The 19,961-nt window shown below is 42.3% G+C and overlaps 1 protein-coding gene across 7 annotated transcripts; it reads right to left on the reverse strand.

Annotated features, from left to right (window-relative positions):
• Positions 1-1,450: 1,450 nt before the first annotated feature.
• CRK (CRK proto-oncogene, adaptor protein) lies at positions 1,451-17,348 on the reverse strand. Of its 7 annotated transcripts, none has more exons than XM_080356812.1 (4): positions 17,014-17,348; positions 10,925-11,290; positions 4,756-4,788; positions 3,407-4,592 (listed from the first exon to the last, which is right to left on the reverse strand). In XM_080356812.1, exons 1-3 carry the CDS (start codon positions 17,255-17,257, stop codon positions 4,781-4,783), a joined length of 618 nt encoding a protein of 205 aa, XP_080212938.1. In that variant the 5' UTR covers positions 17,258-17,348; the 3' UTR covers positions 3,407-4,592; positions 4,756-4,780. The 7 variants fall into 7 exon arrangements, with proteins under 7 accessions (XP_080212936.1, XP_080212938.1, XP_080212934.1 ...); XM_080356808.1 differs by having other exon boundaries at positions 10,755-11,290; XM_080356810.1 differs by lacking the exons at positions 3,407-4,592; positions 4,756-4,788 and adding an exon at positions 1,451-2,969.
• Between the last annotated feature and the right edge of the window lie 2,613 nt (positions 17,349-19,961).

Below are 19,961 nucleotides of genomic sequence, written 5' to 3' on the forward strand. Positions count from 1 at the left end.
TGGTTCTGGTAGGCACTCAAAAGATCCCAGCAGTATAGAGTCACCATACGTTTGGTAAATATGCTAAAACTCATTGTGACTTGCAAATCACCTGTGCACTTCATAAATCTTGACCATAAAAGCCTATTATTCCAGCAACTGAGATTGGTTTTGTATGGGGAGATCTGCATAATAAATCAGATGTATGTCTATTTGGGAACTTTTCTGTGATCCTCATGTTCAGCAGGTACTGAAGTTGTAGAGAGCTCAACAAGATAAATAAATCAGGCCACTTGAAGCATATTTATTTGCCAAACGTGAGGTGCATGCTGGACTTCATACACTTGCTGAATACCGGCATTGTGTCTAAATACTTCAAATATTTTTGAATGCACTCGTTACAGGTGGCACATAAATATTTAGAAATTGGTCTGGGATTTGGGAAGCCCGACGAGTAAACAGTCTAATGCAGGGAAATGCTCAAAGCGTCATTTGCTGATGCTGATCTTTGCTTGTCCCTTGCACCCTCAGCTTTTACATGAGTTGATTCAACCACTAGTGCAGCCAAAAACCATCGTTGGAAGGAGGGTGAAAGGAAAGCAGGGCCGATAGTTTTCTGCATGAGCCCCATGTTAACATCAGCTCACAGATAAGTTCTGCAAATACCAGCCCGAGGTGAAGCAGCAGGACGTGGCTTTCAGGGCAGCATGGAAAGGTGTATAAACCTCTTCCTTTTGACTGTCATGAGCTCTTCAAATTATCTCAAGTAATCTCATTAAAAGGCATATTTGGATTGCAGCTCTGCTGCAGCCAGCTTGTATGAACACTGGAGCAAAGCTGTGGGAAGTACTTTTACCTATGATTTTTTTTTTTTCCATCTGAAACGGATAGAATAATCTTTATTGTGTGGAGGCGTGACAGGAAAACTTGGCTGGCATCTCAGTATGCTTAAATGCAAAGTCGCTCATTTAACAGGTAATGTCGCACTTGAGTCCTGTGGGAGATTCTTGCTAGTATTGATTTGTATAATTAATGCTTTTACTGATAATTTTAAGAATGAATAAACAGCTTTTTATCTTTAAAACAGACACACGCCATCCAAAGAATCCTCAAGCTATTTCCTGATACACCTCTGTAGGTAGCAGTGAGACTAATAGCTACAGTGTGTCACCTTAACATTCTTCATGAGTCACCTTTTGCAGTAAGAATATACCTTTTCCTCCACTCCCTTGACTCAAGCAACTAATTTGATTACAGAAAGTCACCTTGTTTCAAAAAAGCTGTATTTTACTGCTTGAAAAGTTATTTTAGTCACCTCGGTTTGTCTTTCTTCTGCAGTTCTTATGTATAATTGTTTTCATGTAAGTACAGCCAATTAAAAATGGCCATACCTGCAGTTCTGTTTTTACATTAGTAAATGCCAGTACTCCAATGAGTGCTGATTGAGAATGACACCAAGTCAAAGTTTTGGCTATACTTTTATTTACTTCACGTACTATGAACATATACATTACATGCTACAAAAAAAATAAAAAAAGACTTTAACTGTCAAGAAAGTGGATAGTGTTATAATACAATGGCACATGTTCATATTTTTCTTCAAACTGGTCTGGTTAGAATCCTTCCCCAAAACCATTAACAAAAACAAAGTGTTTTAAGATGATTAGAAATATTTGCATTATTAACAAATACAATTCAAACAGATTAACAAGATTTAACCAGGTCAAATATTAGTAAAAAGGCTGGGGTTTACCAAAATGAAATATATATTAAAAAACCATAGCAGCCAGTTGTACTTTTTAGTGTGATATAATGTGTAAATGCACCAGAAGAACACAGTGTAATTGAGCATTCTGCTTTCACGGTGTATTTCTAGAAATGATTATTCTAGTTCTAACACCTGCCTATGCACAAGAGACCAAAACCACAGCCAAGTAGAGACAAAAGATTGTGACCAACATTTTTAGCAATGATTTTTTGCACGCATGGGGGAAAAGGGAGGGAACAAATAGAAGAGGATAAACAAAGGCCACAAAAGGATTTAATCTACACGTTCATGAACATATGTTCTACCTATTTTCCTTTAAGAACCTGATAAGTTGAAATGTCTATTTCATCCAACTGCAAACATATTCACTTCTATCACCTATGAAACAAAATCACATTTTGGCTTAGAACTAAATAGTGGAAAACAGTTGCGTTAATGTATCAGTTGACTAAGAAAAATTGCTTGACATGAACTTAGGATTCTAGTGCAACAGCAGCTATTAAGACTCCTCTCGTTTCTTTTTTCCCTCTTTCAAAGTGTGCGATTATTCGCAATTTATACAGTCTTAGAAAAACCCACATCTACAAAATTTGCAGGGTATTTGCTAGTTAATTCAATTTATGTCTTTCGTATTAAAAGGGCAAAATTTGCAATAACAATTTCTTTCAGCGAAAAGTTCTTTTGGTATCTTAAAATAATTAGCGTTTGGAAAGGTACAAACATATGGGCTTTCATTAATTGCAATTAGAAAAAACACTTCAGAACAAACCGTGTTACTCTAAGAACACAGTTCATTGTATTTCTTTTGCAATACCTGAAGAAAAATATAAGCATATATGGGCAACTGATAAATTCAGTATTAAGTCTCTTATTTAGAAAAAAAAAAAATCAGTCATAGTAGATATCCAAGTCAGAAGAAAAATACAAAATAGCCTTAAAGAAACCAATGTGGTACAGAACTTAGAGTTAGCTTCTCAATTTTTTTCTTCCTCAAAGTGGATTTTGTACTGAACTAGAAGAGATCCCACAATCACTGGCATATCACCCTAACGAGAAGAGCAACCCAAGCTAGAAGAGCACAGCAATTCCTTTGTTACCGTCCTTCTGTCACCACTGTCACGTCTGTTTTCTAATCACCTTCAGTAGTGCTTAGGAGACCGGTGATGGAAAAGCACAATTAATGTTCACTGGCGTTAGTCTACAGAATATGAGTGTCCATGACCTGAAAATTAGTCAAGACTTGCTGATGGATTAGTTTTGAAGTAAAACAACTAGTACTTAAATAGAACAGAAATATTATCGTTTCCAGCATGTTACAGAGTTCTGAGGTAAAGTGTTACCAGTATTGTGTTGTACAGGTCGGTGCCTTGCAGCAACAGCCTTTGCAGGGGGAACAAGCCCTCGCAGCATTTGCAACCACTGAGCCATTCTGCTCACAGTGTTCCTATCAACCAAACCAATATTTTCCGTTTGATATTATTCAGAAAAAAACGGTTCTGTACGGATTACATTGTAGTCAAAGTTACAACATCTGTTTGCTTAAGTTTGGTCACCAGAGTGCTGTGTTTGGAAAACAATCCAGGGTACAGGCAAGAGATAGTTCCTTTAGTGTTTAATTTCAGTTGACAAAACTTACTGAATCCATTCTGATCTGTGTTAGAGAAAACTAGATAATTAGAAAAAGAGACCAAAAAAAAAAAAAAATCAAGCAGTGCATAATACCATCTATTCAATGCACTGATTTTCCTTATAAGCTAGGAAGCCATATTTACTCTATTATGCCTTTTGAGAATCAATCCAGAAGCACACAAGTATTTTCCATTAGTTTATTAAAAATAAAATCCTCATGAATTCACTATCAAATATTTTACAGATGGGAATTAAACCAGAAGAGTCCCCAGAGTAACTTTAAAGTAAAAGTAATATTTGGTTTGTCAGTTCACCATGTTTGAAACTGATTTATACTGTAAGAGTATTGTATAATAGGAGTATTGAAGAATTCTAGAAAAATTAAACTGGCCCTATATAATTTAGTTTTATTGGAAAGCAGCGTCAATATTTTAGTATATTTAGTGAATCACACACTGCTTTAAAGCTATGCATTAAAGTGCTATGCACATATTTTTCAGCACTGATATGGATGTTTAGACTTCCATAAGCCTTATATTTGTGGGTAAAAAAGATACTGGTGTGTTAATAGAAATTTTAATTTAAAATCAGCTGCTACGTTTGAAGCATCAACAGTACTGAAGAAATCAATCTAGTGTCCACAAACTTCTAGAATTCCGAAGCTGATTTGATCTGTCATATACCATTAAAATGGTAAGCATCTGTATATCGTAAGGCTGTCCCCAACAGGCTCTACATAAACCTGTACTGTGCATAGTTAACTGACCATACAAAGTACGATGCAGCCTTCCTAGGACAGAGAATTCAGGATTTAAAAAAAAAACAATACGGAGAAAGCTCCAGGATAAATTTGTGACATTTCTATGTATTGAATTGTCTAAGGTTGATGTTCATTGCCTGAGGAAGAAGCAACATAAGCAATACGGCCGGAGAGAGCTCTAAATGTTATTGCAACACCTATGTTACTGCTTTCTCCAACTGCTGCTGCTGGCAAGGTCCAGTCTGCCGTGCACATGGACATAAGCAGGCATTACAACCTATAATCATGTACTAGTTCTGCCACTTGACACACAAGTTATCTACTGTCGTACCCTGAATTACATGACCTTTGAATTAAGGAATGGTGGTGTTCAGTCCCAGGGGTTTGCAGGTTATCAGAATGCTTAGGTAAGCAATACCGCTTTCAACATCTGTTGGAACATAGTCTTGATGGCATCTGCAATAAAAACAAGTTGAGATTGTTCCCATCTGTAAGCGCAACTGTTGAGCCACACTCAGCTGAAGTCCTCATCAGGATTCTGTTGATCCAGGAGGCGGACATGTGTGAACGGAAAGTGACCGCGTCTGCCATTACATTCTCCTTCCCACTGACCACTCACGTTAATCTTTGTGACCTTCACCAGCTCACCGACCTGCAGGATAAGAAATAAGGAATTGTTACAATTCATAAAAACACATCAGATGAGCTGTTGCAGCCCCCCTGGTTTCATATCACCCAAGTGTATCAGATACACTTGTTTTAGTCTCGACCATTTTTGACACACCAGCCTACCACCCAACCTTATTCACTTGCGAAGAAAGTAGAGAGAGAAAGAAGCAAACCTACATTAGGTGAGAATTACCGCGTACCTACGTTAGGCGAGAAGTGCCTAAATTGAAGCCTGCAATCCAACACAGATCTCTCTTGGGACTTGACATCAGCTGCTGTCCCAAGAAACGCATCTCCCTGAACTGTACTTCATCAACAGCCTCGTTAGCTGAGGCAAGGCTTGCAAGCTAAATGGCCCTTTAATTTTGAAATTCCACTAATTGCTTTTCAGGTAGTATTGAAAAAGTTCTGGATAAGTAGGATATATATATATATATATATATATATATATATATACACAAATTTAAAACATTGGGAGAATATGCAGGGGAATAAGTAGTGCCGTAAGACTACTCTGTTCTTACTCTGAGCATCCACTTCCACAACCAGCTACTACCAGAGGCAAAGCCAGATGATCTTTCAGTCTTGTCCACCATGGATTTCTCACATAAATAAATTCCATGGGTTTAGTAAAGGCAACTGATGCCCTCTGCCTCTGATAACTGCCTTTAACACTGACTTATGGTATCATTAGTGTTATTGTTCACCATCCCCCCAAGCACAGCACTTCAAGATCAACACTGTATCCTGCTACAAAGCGAGATTTGTCTCAGGCTTCATCAGAAGTTTTAAAACTAAATATATCCCACATGCTTCAAAGCAAAACTGAAGGTTCATGTGAAGGCTTCTGTATGCTGTGGTTCTATTCCAAGTATTCTATGATGACCATGAGCCAGCACTGGGCCCTTGTGGCCAGGAAGGCCAATGGTACCTGGGGTGGATTAGAAGGGGGGTGGTCAGTAGGTCCAGAGAGGTTCTCCTGCTCCTCTACTCTGCCCTGGTGAGACCACACCTGGAATATTGTGTCCAGTTCTGGGCCCCTCAGTTTCAGAATTGGAATTGGGATTGGTCCCTTCCAATCCCTAACATTCTGTGATTCTGTGTGAATCTATTCCTCTTTGGTAAGGTCAAGATGGCAGTTCTGCTACTGTTACAAAGAAAAAACATAGATCGATCAATCTTGGAGTCATTCACCACACAGATCTTCCCTTTTTCTCCTCTCTTTTCTCTTAACTAATACAGACTGACAACTCCTCAAATAGGTCCAGTTACAAGCAAAATAAAAGTTAGCTTCTGCTGCTGAATCTTTTTTCTGTAATACAGCACAGCCTTTATTAGAACATCATTTGCTCTGCTCCTCCTTCCTTGAGCCCTTCAAAACCATGTCAGTTTAAAAATAACAGTACAGACACTCTGTATGCAATTTGGGCCAAAAATGTTTGATGTTAAGAATCTATTTTCCTAAGAGACACAGTGGGATCCACCCCCACGCATGAATATTGCCAGATTTAAGGATAAGAGTTTTCATTTGGAAAGAATCCCACTTTCTATATTTATAGTTATTACGAGGTCTGGGCAAAAATGGACTGATAAGATTTGCATAATAATTTCTACTAAGTTATCTAAGGAAGAGATCTCTAAATACACAGAGAAGGAACACCACAAAGTGAAAGGGAATGTGAAAAAAGGAGACAACAAGCAACAGTGCTTTGATAGACAGGATGAAGAAAAACTTGGAGAAAATGAAGGTCATATTGCTATTTTTTCCAGTACAGACATTGAAAGCAACTCAGTAACATTGTGATTTGAAATGATAAAAGCTTCAAAGAAGCTCGGAAGACCTTCTAGAAGCAGTGATAAACTAAAATTTCCTAATCTTATATATAGAATACAGAACCTCCACTATTATTGCATTTCTTAAATGCAGAGCTGTACCAACACAGGAATAAATCACCCTAACCAAGAGGTTCAACACATCAACTACTAAGTATTTACAAGGTCTACAAAGGCCATTGTTCTAATATAAAGGTAAAAGATGCTATAAATCTTTCTTACATCCTCACACAGATGGGCAGAGCTCACATGCTTCTCAATTTTCTCCTCCCACAACTTCCAGCTATCCAGCCTATTATCAAGAGTTAGTAAAAGACACTAGTGGTGCAAACTAGCTCAGAACAGAGAGAGACTCTCCATTAAACTATACTTTCTAAACTACAGTTGACAGATCACGTGAGCTTTAGTGAGGACTGAACAGGTCTTGTCTGACCAACCTGATCTCCTTTTATGATCAGGTGACCCACCTGGTGGATGAGGGGAAAGCTGTAGCTTTGGTCTACCTGGACTTCAGCAAAGCCTTTGACATTGTCTCCCATAATATACTCCTGCAAAAGCTGGTAGCCCGTGGCTTGGACAAGTGCACTCTCTGCTGGATTAAGAACTGGCTGGAGGGCCGGGCCCAGAGAGTGCTGGGGCTGCCTCTAGCTGGCTGCCAGTCACTAATGGTGTCCCCCAGGGGTCAGTGTTGGGTCCAGTCCTGTTTAACATCTTTATTGATGATTTAGATAAGGGGACTGAGACCATCATCTGCAAATTTGCTGATGATACCAAGTTGGGAGGGAGTGTCGACCTGCTGGAAGGCAGGAGGGCTCTGCAGAGGGATCTGGAGAGACTGGAAAAATGGGCCGATTCCAATGGGATGAAGTTCAACAAGGCCAAGTGCCGGGTCCTGCACTTTGGCCACAACAACCCCCTGCAGCGCTTCAGGCTGGGCACAGAGTGGCTGCAGAGCAGTCAGGCAGAAAGGGACCTGGGGGGACTAATTGACAGGAAGCTCAACACGAGCCAACAGTGTGCCCAGGTGGCCAAGAAGGCCAATGGTATCCTGTCCCGTATCCAAAAGAGCATGGTCAGCTGGACAAGGGCAGTGATCCTTCCCCTGTACTCTGCATTGGTGAGGCCATGCCTGCAGTATTGTGTTCAGTTCAGGAAAGAGACTGAAGTGCTGGAGCGGGTCCAGAGAAGAGCAACAGGACTGGGGAAGGGACTTGAACAAAAGCCCTATGGGGAGAGGCTGCGGGAGCTGGGCTTGTTTAGTCTGGAGAAGAGGAGGCTTAGGGCTGAGCTCAGCACTCTCTAGAACTACCTGAAGGGGAATTCTAGCCAAGTGGGGACTGGTCTCTTCTCCCAGGCAATAGCAATAGGACAAGGGGCCATGGGCTCCAACCCTGCCAGGGGAAATTTAGGCTGGAGATTAGAAAGCAATTATTTGCAGAGAGAGTGGTCAGGCATTGGAATGGCTGCCCAGGTTGGTGCTGGACTCACCGGCCCTGGAGGTTTTGAAACTGAGATTGGACATGGCACTTAGTGCCATGATCTAGTCAATGGACTGGAGTTGGACCAAGGGTTGGACCTGATGGTCTCTGAGGTCTTTTCCAACCCAGTTGATTCTGTGATTCTGTAACAGATCAGCCATGGCATTCCCGAGCTGTTCTTTAGCACATAAAGGATTTTGTTTTCACTCAACATTGCTTATGACAGCCTACATTATCAGTGTTTCCTCTATTCCATTCCATGCTACTAAACTGTCAGTTGGGAAGTATTGTGGGCTTCTCTTTTAAGTGAAATAAAATGTGAAATTAAGCTTAAGAGAACACTGATAGCACACTAATAAATGAAAGCTTAAAAACAAAATCCAGAAAGAAAACCAAAAGCTTTTGCTAAGTGTGCCACAACATAATCTTCAATGGCTCAAAGAAAATCTAACATCTGGTAATTGAAACAGTCCACAAAGACTTCCAGGATTATTTCCAAGCTCCAGGATGTGGCTGGGTGGAGCGAGTGAGAAAAAGAGGGAAAGAGACAGCATTAATACAGGCTGTATGAAAGTCCAAAGGTTAAAATCTTTGCGTGTTTCCCCAGAATTAATGAGTTGACATAAATTTGTATACATGCTTCCCAAACTAAAAATTTACATTCTGTATCCTGGCTCTCTTTTGATTCAGAAATGTAACAGAACATACAGTAACTCAGAAGATATTTACATTGCTTCACTAAACAAATTTTTACCGGCAGTAGGTAATAATTTCACATCCCCAGGATGTACATCAGTTATCCCATCTGTAGGATGTGCTGCATTTGCCAACTCTGTACTTAATACACATCCCTATAGCTGCCACATCACTGAAACAGTGAAGTGCCTTTTGTGCTATGCAAGATTAAACAAAGTATTTGAGAGTGAAGAGGAGATGCTCTGACTCAGCACAGAAACTGTTTTTTCCCAAGTACTTAAAATGTTATATAAACAGGAAGTCAATTAGGTATCAGGAAATTCCAGAGCCTTTAGCTCAAAGAAATCCTAGATTAAAGGATACAATTTACATATCATCCTAAGGCAAAGGTCTGCCACTGAAAATACCTTCATCTCAATTTCCTCAAATGTAACTTGGGGGGTAACTTTCTGATGTGTAGATAGAGCACTCTGATCTCCTTTTTAAGAGGGGAAAAAAAAAAAATCTAAAAAGGCATGTACAAGTACTTGATCATATCAGTAAGTGAATCAAACTTAGGGAAACTCACTGCTTTATTACAAATCATACTCCATCAATCACTGCTTTACACGAGACCTCTCTAATGAATTGTAATGTATGTTCCTGCTTCACAAACTAGATCATAGAATCACAGAATGTCAGGGATTGGAAGGGACCTTGAAAGCTCATCCAGTCCAATCCCCCCATGGAGCAGGAACACCCAGATGAGGTTACACAGGAAGGTGTCCAGGCAGATTGGAATGTCTGCAGAGTAGGAGACTCCACAACCTCCCTGGGCAGCCTGGGCCAGTGTTCTGGCACCCTCACTGAGAAGTTTCTTCTCAAATTTAAGTGGAACCTCTTGTGTTCCAGTTTGAACCCATTACCCCTTGTCCTATCATTGGCTGTCACCAAGAAGATCCTCGTGATGCTCGCTCTTTAGATATCTGTAAACATTAATGAGGTCACCCCTCAGTCTCCTCTTCTCCAGCTCCAGAGCCCCAGCTTCCTCAGCCTTTCCTCACACGGGAGATGCTCCACTCCCTTCAGCATCTTTGTTGCCCTGCGCTGGACTCTCTCCAGCAGTTCCCTGTCCTGCTGGAACTGAGGGGCCACAACTGGACACAATATTCCAGATGTGGTCTCACCAGGGCAGAGTAGAGGGGCAGGAGAACCTCTCTGACCTACTGACCACCCCCTTCTAATCCACCCCAGGTACCATTGGCCTTCCTGGCCACAAGGGCCCAGTGCTGGCTCATGGTCATCCTGCTGTCCACCAGGACCCCCAGGTCCCTTTCCCCTACGCTGCTCTCTAATAGGTCATTCCCCAACTTATACTGGAACCTGGGGTTGTTCCTACCCAGATGCAAGACCCAGAGTAATCTGCTTGAGGTCAAGATGTTACAGCAAAACCTTATGTGTGATCATCATCTTAGTCTATGTAATTTTAAAGGGACTACCAATGTTTCCACTGATTGCTTTTAAACTGCTGACAGATTGAGAAAACAAAACAAAAACCACCAACAAACAACCCAACACACCTTTTAAAGATCGGGGTGAGGCAAGCCACACTGAACACAGGTTCTGAGACACAACTTATGAACTGTTCCCACTCCCTCCCCCCAAAAATAAAGACTTTACAAGTGAAAAGATGGATGGGGAAACAATTATGTTAGTGATGTTTAACAAAAGACATGATATTGGTTCAGTAACCTAAACATGCTATTATAAAAGTCTAGTCTACAAGTGACTCTAGTCACTTATTAATTAAAAAAAAAAAAGGCTTTTTCCATAACTTATTAATCATGATGTAAAACAAGTATTACAATGCTTTTCCCTTTCTTATTCCTACAAAACTATCATGTGATTGAAAGGGAAATCCCTTGAACAGATCTCTTCTTTCTCAATTTTGCCCATTATGTACCTCCAAAGCCAAGGCTGTCTTGTCGTAGGCATTAGGGACTCGCTTCTGGATAACCCGGGCATAAATAGGGCCATTCTGAAGGTTAGGGAGCGGAGTGTTGATGCTGGGCTGGGCATAGGGCCCTGGCTCCGGCCCACCCAGGGGCTGTGGGTGGGAACTATCCTGGTTACCTCCAATGACAGCAGATACTGAAGCAGAAGAAGGTCTATACTTCTCGACGTAAGGAACAGGTATCATTCCCCTCTTCCCTTCGCTGTCTTCTGCATTCCACCATTGCTCTTCAGGTTTATCCCGGATTCTCAGTATGTCTCCTTTCTTAAATGGAAGATCTTCTTCATCGTTTCCATTAAAGTCAAAGAGAGCTCGCACAAATTCAGCTTCCTCCTGCCTGAGGATAACGCCGCTATTCTGCCTGGATCGGGAAACTGGTTCTATCAAGGTTGTAGTGTCCAAATAGTGTATTTTGTAGAATTCCAGTAAAGCTGGCAAAGAATCAAACTCTTGGTCACCTATTCGAAATCTGGTGGGATTCAACCCTGAAAGAAGAAGGCAATATGTCAAAGGGAGCATACAACAGTTACAACTGAAAATTAAACATTTGAAAAGATTAATACATTTAAAGTAACTTGATATTGAATTTGATCATCTTTAGATCAACGCTCATCATATTCAGCTCTTTTGTGTATTTCTAATCACAGGCAGCACTATTGTGATTGTATTCATAGAGTTTTATTTTTAAAGATTTTATCAAGGAAAAAAGAAATTGTTTGGCATTGCCAGACTTCCTGAATTCGGATAAAAATACCTTGTTTCTTTGAATGTTATATGGACCCAACAGATAAGGATGTTCAGCACATCTGAGTTTCTCAGGAGCCTACACAATTTTCAGTATGAGACAACTGCTTTTTTTTCCTGTTTTATAGTCTAATCTAGAAAGCAAATTAAATTTTGGTACAATTTCAAGGAAGAGGTGTTTGTTGGTTTTTTTTTAAAGCCTCTTTCTTGCAGTTCAAAGTTATTTCAAAAGGACAACACTACAATAATGGTTATTTAACTGTTGTAAAGTATCTTGTGCTAAAGGCATGGACACTATAGAAAACCGCTTAGCACAGCAACAATTTATGTGAATGAGCAAATGAAGTTATTTTTCATTATGATAAAAGGTACCATTAGAGAAAATTATGTATGTTTTATGCAACACAAAGCAACACCATCAGTTTTCACAACGGACATAATTCAGTGTTCAATCTCAAGTCTTGTTGTTTCTTTGCCTTGTTTGTCAGATGGAGTCTAAGCTATGAATCTGGACCTCAAATACATTAAAATACAGATGATGTTCATCAGAAGTATCAAAGTGCAGGTATCCATTTCAGTTTTCAATCTGTGTCCTGCACTTGTTTTTCCATTTTATGTTCTTCGGGCTCAGCTGGGGAAAAACATACGCACGATGTTCTATTTCCACCATACACTGTGTAATCAGCTACGGGAAGAATTGTGGAAGGCTGGGGGAGGGCAGTGGAGAGGAAAAGATTTATGCTTTAATGAGTAACTCTTTTAGCAAGAAAGAGATGCTTACTTTGCAAGTCTGTGTCTCTGCAGGGAATATCTAACAGTTCCGAGACTTAGCTCTCGAGTACAAAGCTAAAAGAATTCCTCAAGCTGTCACTGATCCAAAACCCCATCCAAAGTAGCGCTGTCAGCACAGAAAGCCAGCATTACAAGAATTTCTTTCAAGAGAGCAAAAAGGGGGTTCTAATAGAGAAAAGGGCAAATTCAATAAGACCAACATAGACAAACACCCGATAAATAAGTTTTGAAGTATCCTGAAGGAGCATAAACATCAGTGAAGCCGGTTACAGGAAATACAAAGAAGCAGAACTAAGTCATTGGAAAATGCACATTTGCATGCATTAACAACCCTGAAAAGAATTTCAAAAGAAATCCGCACAAATGTAATGAGCCAAACCCCGAAAAACAATACACTCCAAAAATCACAAACAAACCCACAAAACACAAAGTGGCGTCACCAAGAGATAAGGAAGCTAGTATAAATATCAGTAAGAAATAGGAACCCAGAACGGAAAGAGAAGATTCCACCTTAATCTCCCAAAGCATAATGCTGAAAAGATGCAAAACCCTCTCAGCCTTTGTCAACGAGATGTACCTTCCAGCTCTAGACCGTGCTTTGTATAAGTGGTATAGATATCAAGTTTCAAACAAACCCAGTGACAGAAACATGAGCGTATACCTGCTACTACTTTAGATGTGAACCTTTAAGGATCAAGGCTTATGTAGACACTTAGGTCAAAAGAAAAAGTCATAGAAACTTTTAGGGGATGAGGGCAGCAAAGATCTTTGAAATCAACATTCTAAAAGACATTTTGGAGAACTGAAGAAGAATGAGAGAACATAGGCCATCCAAATACATTGTAGGATCAGAAAGATGAGTGGAGCCATTGACTGGACAAATAGATAAGCATCAGAATGGAGAACACAAAGAGAACACTCCTATGTGGTAACATGCACTTCTGATGCTTTTGTTTTAAAAGAAAACAGAAAGTAGTTACAAAAATCAAAGGTGCAGGGAAGCTCTTTACAACAAGAAACGTACAAGCTGAATATAAATTACTAAAGAACATGAAGAAGGTGACCTGGTTACTGGAGAATTTACACAGATGACTTGTAAATTCAGCCAAAATAGGCAAAAAAAAGGACTGAACAGTAGAAAGGTGCAGGCTGGAAATAAAATACAGCTACACCTTACCAAGCAGGCAGTAAACTCTCCATCAGGTTAAGTAGTTTGTGTATACCCTTGTTCAGCTAAAAGGTAATGAGCCAAATGCTCACTTACTTAGCAAGGAAATAATTCTATTCACTGTGGGCTTCAAAGTTTTGTTACTCCCTGGTATAATGAAATCCAAAGATTAACAGATTTCTGGCCCAGAGGAATTCCTCAGCTTCTTGTTCGAATTGCAACACTTCTCACACCTGTAGGCCAACGGAAAAACTAAGGCAAGATCTACCACAAGAACAAGTTACAGCAACAAGGCAAGTGGTTGTTGGAGAAGTACAGTTGTTTTCCTTCACGATTCTGGAACAGTTTTCTTGAAGGCACAAGTCTGAGCAGCACATTGTTCGTATCTTCTGAGGGCTCTCAGGAAGAGAAGGCGTGTAAAGGTAAGTTTGGCTACTGGAGGAACTTTAGTCACTTCCTATTGAAGTTGGACAACCAGAGCTCTAGAAATTCTCTTCCCTTGTCCCCAGCTCTGCACTGTCACAGGAGAAATAGCTGCTCAGCTCACACCTCTACCAGCAGCACTGCTCTGCTCTGTAAGATGACTCCTTTGAATGAGAAGCACAAAGGGCTGACTATCAGCTTACTTATTCCATCCTAGCTCCATCTGTGCTGGGACTTAGCCTGATTCCATGCATTTTAGTGCGTCAGAACAGCTAGTGAAACCTCTGCTCTCGGGAAGGTGAGGAAAGAGTTAAAATCCAAAGTGTCCCAGAATTAAAGAAAGTTTCAAATCTGGACTCTGTCAGTTCTCTGTTTACACTTCACCTTCCCTCCTGAAAAAACACTTTCACACTGCGTTGGCTTCATGTCAGCCTGGAAAAGATTGCTTATGTATGTTTTCAATATTGTACAGATACTGGTAGAGGTATAAAACACCTAATATTCTACTTTTTGAAAGTGCAGGCAGGTGGCATAACCACAAAGCAACTTTTCACTTTCTCAGATGTCTCATGGGTTTTACACATTTCTCTTCGCTCCAATTGTGTTAGAGCCACTCAGCACTTAGCCCTTTATGCCAAAGCACTGGTAAGCTTTCATTTTCAAGGCAGGGAAGACCTCATAGAAATACAGGTTTTCATTTTCATTTCTAGATATAGTCTGTAAGATGCCTCCTTCTTCCCTCACCAACTTCTGAAGCATGTTCTAGGCAAGAAATGCTGTTCTTGTCATGCAAGGTACTGAGACACAAGGCTCTCGTTACAGAGGAAGACAGCACAGTGTGCATTTGCCAAACAATTGCTAGAAAACCCTATACTATGTAATTAACGTAGTAAAGTTGTTCTTCCTAATGGTTTAGCTTGACCACAATAAATAAGCATGACAATTTGCAAACATTTACCTCGTTTGACTGCATTAGCTTCCCTAGCCAAACGTGAAATCTTCTACCAATGTTTCCATCTCCCTCCCATTGCAGAACATTCCCCCACTTACTTTTTTTCTGAAAGAAAAACTTAATTATACTTCAAGTATAATTTAATACACACTCCCCTGTGCCTTCTTTCATTGGTTTGAGTGTGAAAAGAGAGCAATATCAGCACAGAGGCATGATTTATTTAAAACTACTAAAATCTTAGCATAGGAGTATCTATGGCGCAGGAGTGATGCGTCACCTACCCTAATAACATCCAGCAGAAAAAGAAACAAAAAAAGAGACCAGCCAAAACATAATTATACTTTTTAACATATATTAAGCCTAATGTGCCAACAGTCTACATAGCTATAACAGGAGCTGCTCTTCTAAAACAGATAAACATTTAAAATAGAAGAGAATTACCTAAGGGGCATCTAATGTTTTTTCAAAAGAACAGCAAAACTCCAGAATGTTTTAATGCTCCTAACACAAGCCAGCCCATAGAATGCCACAAAGCATTACTGAGCTTAAGAGTGTAACACAATAACAAAAGTTAGAATGGCTGCATACTAAAGTGATACCACACGAACAGGAAAAACGCTGTTTTTCACGAGATTCCAGAAAACAACTGCCCAGAAGGCACACATACTCCAGTGTTTTTCATCACTACTGTCTTTAAAATCCAAATAGGATGGATTCCACAACAAACCATCCTCATAACTTGTTCTGCTCTATGTAACACCAGCCATGCATTTCAATGATTCCCGCATCAAGCATCCGCAAACCTACGGCAATAAACCTCTGTATTCACAGACACGAAACAACGGGGATTCCACCACGTCTTGTGGCAAACCATTTTACTACCCACAGCAGTAACGACTTCCAGCTGAATTCAGCCAACTTTAACTTCTACCTTGTGGAGCTTTTTGTGACTTGAATGCACTCTGCAGCTGAAGTAGGTTCCTGGGACAAACATGCAACTTCAGGCTTTCCCAAATTTGCCAATTCTCCCCCTGAGCAGGGGAAATTACTGTGTAACAGTGCAAACCTACTGGCAACAGGTTTGTTTCTTCTTAGATCATCTCCTTCTCAGTCAACTACAGCAGAGACCGAGAAATCTTTTCTATAACAAGTATTGTTGCATCTTCCCAGTACAGGTCTCATATTCCAACCACAGATTTACATCAGAAAGTGACTGTCTAGCAGCAATTCATACACTGTTTACCTTCCGCCAAATAAGTTCACCAAAGCGCTTATTACATAGGTTTACTGTGCTTCAAAATTACATAGCGGTTCCTTTCTGAGATGCTGAGCAGTATGCTCACAGCATTTTGTGTGCATTAATATTCAAACTTGAGTAGTTCTGCTACCAACTTCAGTAATGCCCCAGCAGGGATAGTGCTGCCTTTGTGTCACACGTTCTTACATGTCTCAGGACATAGCGTCGCTTGTGGCTCTTGTTCATCTAGTTACACTTGTACCTGCAAAAGTGCTGCTTCTCATGGTACAGTTTCCTCCCTGACACAATCAGAACCTTCTGCTCTATCAGCCTTGAAAACATTGTTTTCATATCAGATGTTAGGTTGTTGAGGAATAGTACCGAGTCTTTCCTCTCACCACACAGGGGAAAAATAAAATGAACTTAATACCTATTGATTTAAAGGAACAATTGACTTTACATTCTCAGAGTTCTCACTACTGCGCACACAATACTTTGATCTGTGACTCAAAACCCAGCCTCAGTCTGCCTTCTAATACAAAGTCATCTTGTCAGAATTCTGACTTTTCAATGACACTTCCACAGAACCACCCCAAGCTGCGATGACACGCGAAATTATTAACTACAGTTAACTGCTTTATGAACACAAAAGCCCGTGTGAACGCTGTGGCTGCAGGACCTTTCCGGTATGCTTAACCAGACCAGGTCGCTGGAAGGCAGGTGCAGACAGCTCAGCTCACTCCGGAGCTGCAAAACGCGACTTAATTCCACTACAAAGAACTTGAGGCCTGCAAACCCCGCCCGGGAGGGGAGCGGAGCGGAGCCGCCCGTGGGAGGCGCGGGCCGGGGCCCGGCTGCCCCCGCTGCCCCCCCAGCCCTGGGGGTCACTCACCCGGGGCCCCAGGGCCCTCGCCGCCGGCCCGCCGGCCTCCCGCCGGCCCCAAGCTGTTGACGATGTAGTGCGAGACACGGGAGCTCTCGGACACCGAGAGCACGTAGTCGCCGGGGATGGTGCCCGAATCGCGCACCAGGAAGGTCCCGTGGCGCTGCCCCTGCAGCAGCGACACCGCGTCGGCCCGGCTCAGCCGCCCCCAGTACCAGCTCGCCCGGTCCTCGCAGTCGAACTGTCCGGCCATGGGGGCCGCCCGCCCGCAGGCCGCACTCGCTGCGCCCCCTCCACCGCGGTGCCCCCGCTCCGCGCCCAGCCCTGCCACCCAAAATGGCGGCCCCTGCCCTGACCTCACCTACCGGATGTGACCGCACGAGGGAGACGTAGGGAAAGGCGTGGCGTCATCTCCGCGCGCGGCCCGGGGCGGGGCTGCGCATGCGCGGGGCGGGCTGGAGTGGGAGGCGGGAACGCGGCGCTGCGGGGAGCGGGAGGTGTGTTCGCTCCCTGTGAAGGTGTCGGCGGGGACTGTCCGTCACCGGGGCGGGCTGCTCCGGGTACCTGAGTGCGGCAGCGACCGCCTCCAGGGCCGGTCTCTCCTCACGCCTTCCCGGTGCTCCCCCGTCCCGGCGGGAGGAAGGGCTGAGGGCGCTGGTGTAGCCCGGCCTGTGCCCCAGGGTGGGCCAGGACTTGTCTCTGGTTGGTACATCCCCTGAAGCGTCCTAGTTCTCTCCTGTGGTAGCATGTGAGGCCAGGTTTGTCTGCTCATTAAGGTGCGGCTCACTGTGTTTTTTCCTCCAGAGCTTCACTAGCAATTTTCCTGCTCTCATCTTCCCTGCCAGCTGCACATTCCCACCCCAACAGCACAGCTGTTTTCATGGGACTGCAGGTTGAATTGGGCCAACGAGCTGTTCTGGGTTAAAAATAGCCCTGCAAAAATTTATGTGAGGCAGTTCACCGAGTGCATTACCACAGGGGCCTGCAAAAAGGCAGGAGTTTAAGTTCTGCTGGTGCCACAGAGGAATATGTGTGCACATGCACAAATGAGGAGCAATGTCTATAAGAATAGAGCACTATTTACCACTTTTAGATTGTTCTCCAACTTCTCTTAAATTCCAGAGTAATGTCTATAGAGCCTGGATAAATGTATTTCAAATTCTGTTCCAGCTCTGAGCTTTTCCCAGAAAGGAATGTGCTTTTCCAACTGTGTGGTCTCCATGTGGTAGCACTTGGATTAACACAATGTTAGAGCACAGCTGTCCTTAACTGCGGGTGCTGTATCCTGTCTGGCTGAACAAGCGTCTCCGCTTTCCTGTGGAGCACTTTGGAGCGCTGTAACTGCCTCATATCTGGGACTTTGGCATTGTGTCAGGTAACTAGGGGCGTGTTACCTCGGCAATATCACTGTGAGAAAATATTATGTCTTACAGGTGAGAGCCTGTGGTTAAGAAAACTTCAGGTGCTTCATTTCAGCTTATCTGATGGTTTCACAAAGTAACATCCTTCTTCTGGTGATCCTGTCCTCTCTGCAGATGGACTGTAGGTAGGAGCTCAGCTTTCGTTTTCTCTGCTGGGAATCTTGCTGCAAGAGTTCCCTCTGGTGGTCAGAAACTGGGAAATAACTAACACTTTTCTACCTTAAGCTGCTGCTTTTGCCACTTCTATGCTGGTATGGCTTCTTATTCGGTCACTCTCTGGCCTTCCTTATTTGTAACAGCCTTTCTTACTTCAGGCTTCTCCAGAAAATGACTGGTAACCTTTTCCAAATTCCTTTTTCCTCCAATATTTAACCTCTGTGCTCCTCAGTTTTCTACCCTTGACACATCCTTTCCGCACAAAGGCCACAATAAAGGTGGAGCCCAAACTTGCTTCCTATGCTGGTCTTGCAGAGAGAGGGATTGAAGCCTGAGACAAATGTGAAATTAAAACAAAACTCTTGGCCACAGTCTCAGAAGACTAAAACAGTTTTTAATTCTGAAGAATTAACTATTAATAACAAGATTCTGAAAAAGTAAAATTTTGATGGAATATTCCGTTCCTACCTGGCAGGAAAAGCCCCACCAGCACCCAGTCCCAGTTTTCCTCGCCTGATTTTATTTTCCCTCCCAGCCCGGGGATCATATTTTTTTCCTAAGGAGCTCTAAAACTTAAGCCACAGTTAATTGGTACAAAGTTTCTTGCCTGAATTCAACAAGTCTTGAGATTCTGCTGAGCGGAGAGGGCTGTAGCGTAGCTGCGCTCTGTCCTATGTAACATTCAGGGATGTTAAAAAACAAAATAAGGAAACATCTGGGGTGACAGAAGGCTTAGTCTGCTAACGATGGCAGTGCCAAGCAGCCCCGTGTCACGCTGTCCTGCCCCAACTGGTACTTCGAAGGCTCAGACTTTGTAAATCTGGTCTAGATCTCAAACATCCATACTGGGTCCTACTTAGAAAATTAAAACTAAAGTAGGAAAAGCTGCATCTTTTCATTTCTTTACCCCATGACCTCCAGAAATAGCTTTTCTGCCACAGAAATGTGTTTCCTCTTGCAATTATTTCCGAACTTGCTCCTCGTGGGAGGCGTCTGTGTCCTGTTTACTACTTATGTTCACGTTACATGTGCGTGGCCTCTGCCACAACTGTGCACACCTGGCTTGGCAGTGTGACCCGTACCGGTGGTTCCTGCCAGATGCTGGTGGCAACGTGATGTCACCACCCAATATAGCACTTTAGGGTGACCGCAGGTGACATCAGCTTATTGTGCACAGATTGGTAATAATAAATAAGCTTGGAGTGCGTGACGGGCAGCGAGAAGTTATATTAGTCCCGCTGGGTTATGCGTAAAGGGAGGAGCCTTCATGTTGCCAGCTGCAAAATTCCTTCTTAGCATAATTAGGGGAATTAGGAATTTATCTCGTGGGGATAATTAAACCAGCGTGGTTAATTGAGGCCAAGGGGAGCCAGAGCTCCT

Source organism: Nesoenas mayeri, assembly GCF_963082525.1.
Source record: "Nesoenas mayeri genome assembly, chromosome: 20".
Classification (NCBI taxonomy): domain Eukaryota; kingdom Metazoa; phylum Chordata; class Aves; order Columbiformes; family Columbidae; genus Nesoenas; species Nesoenas mayeri.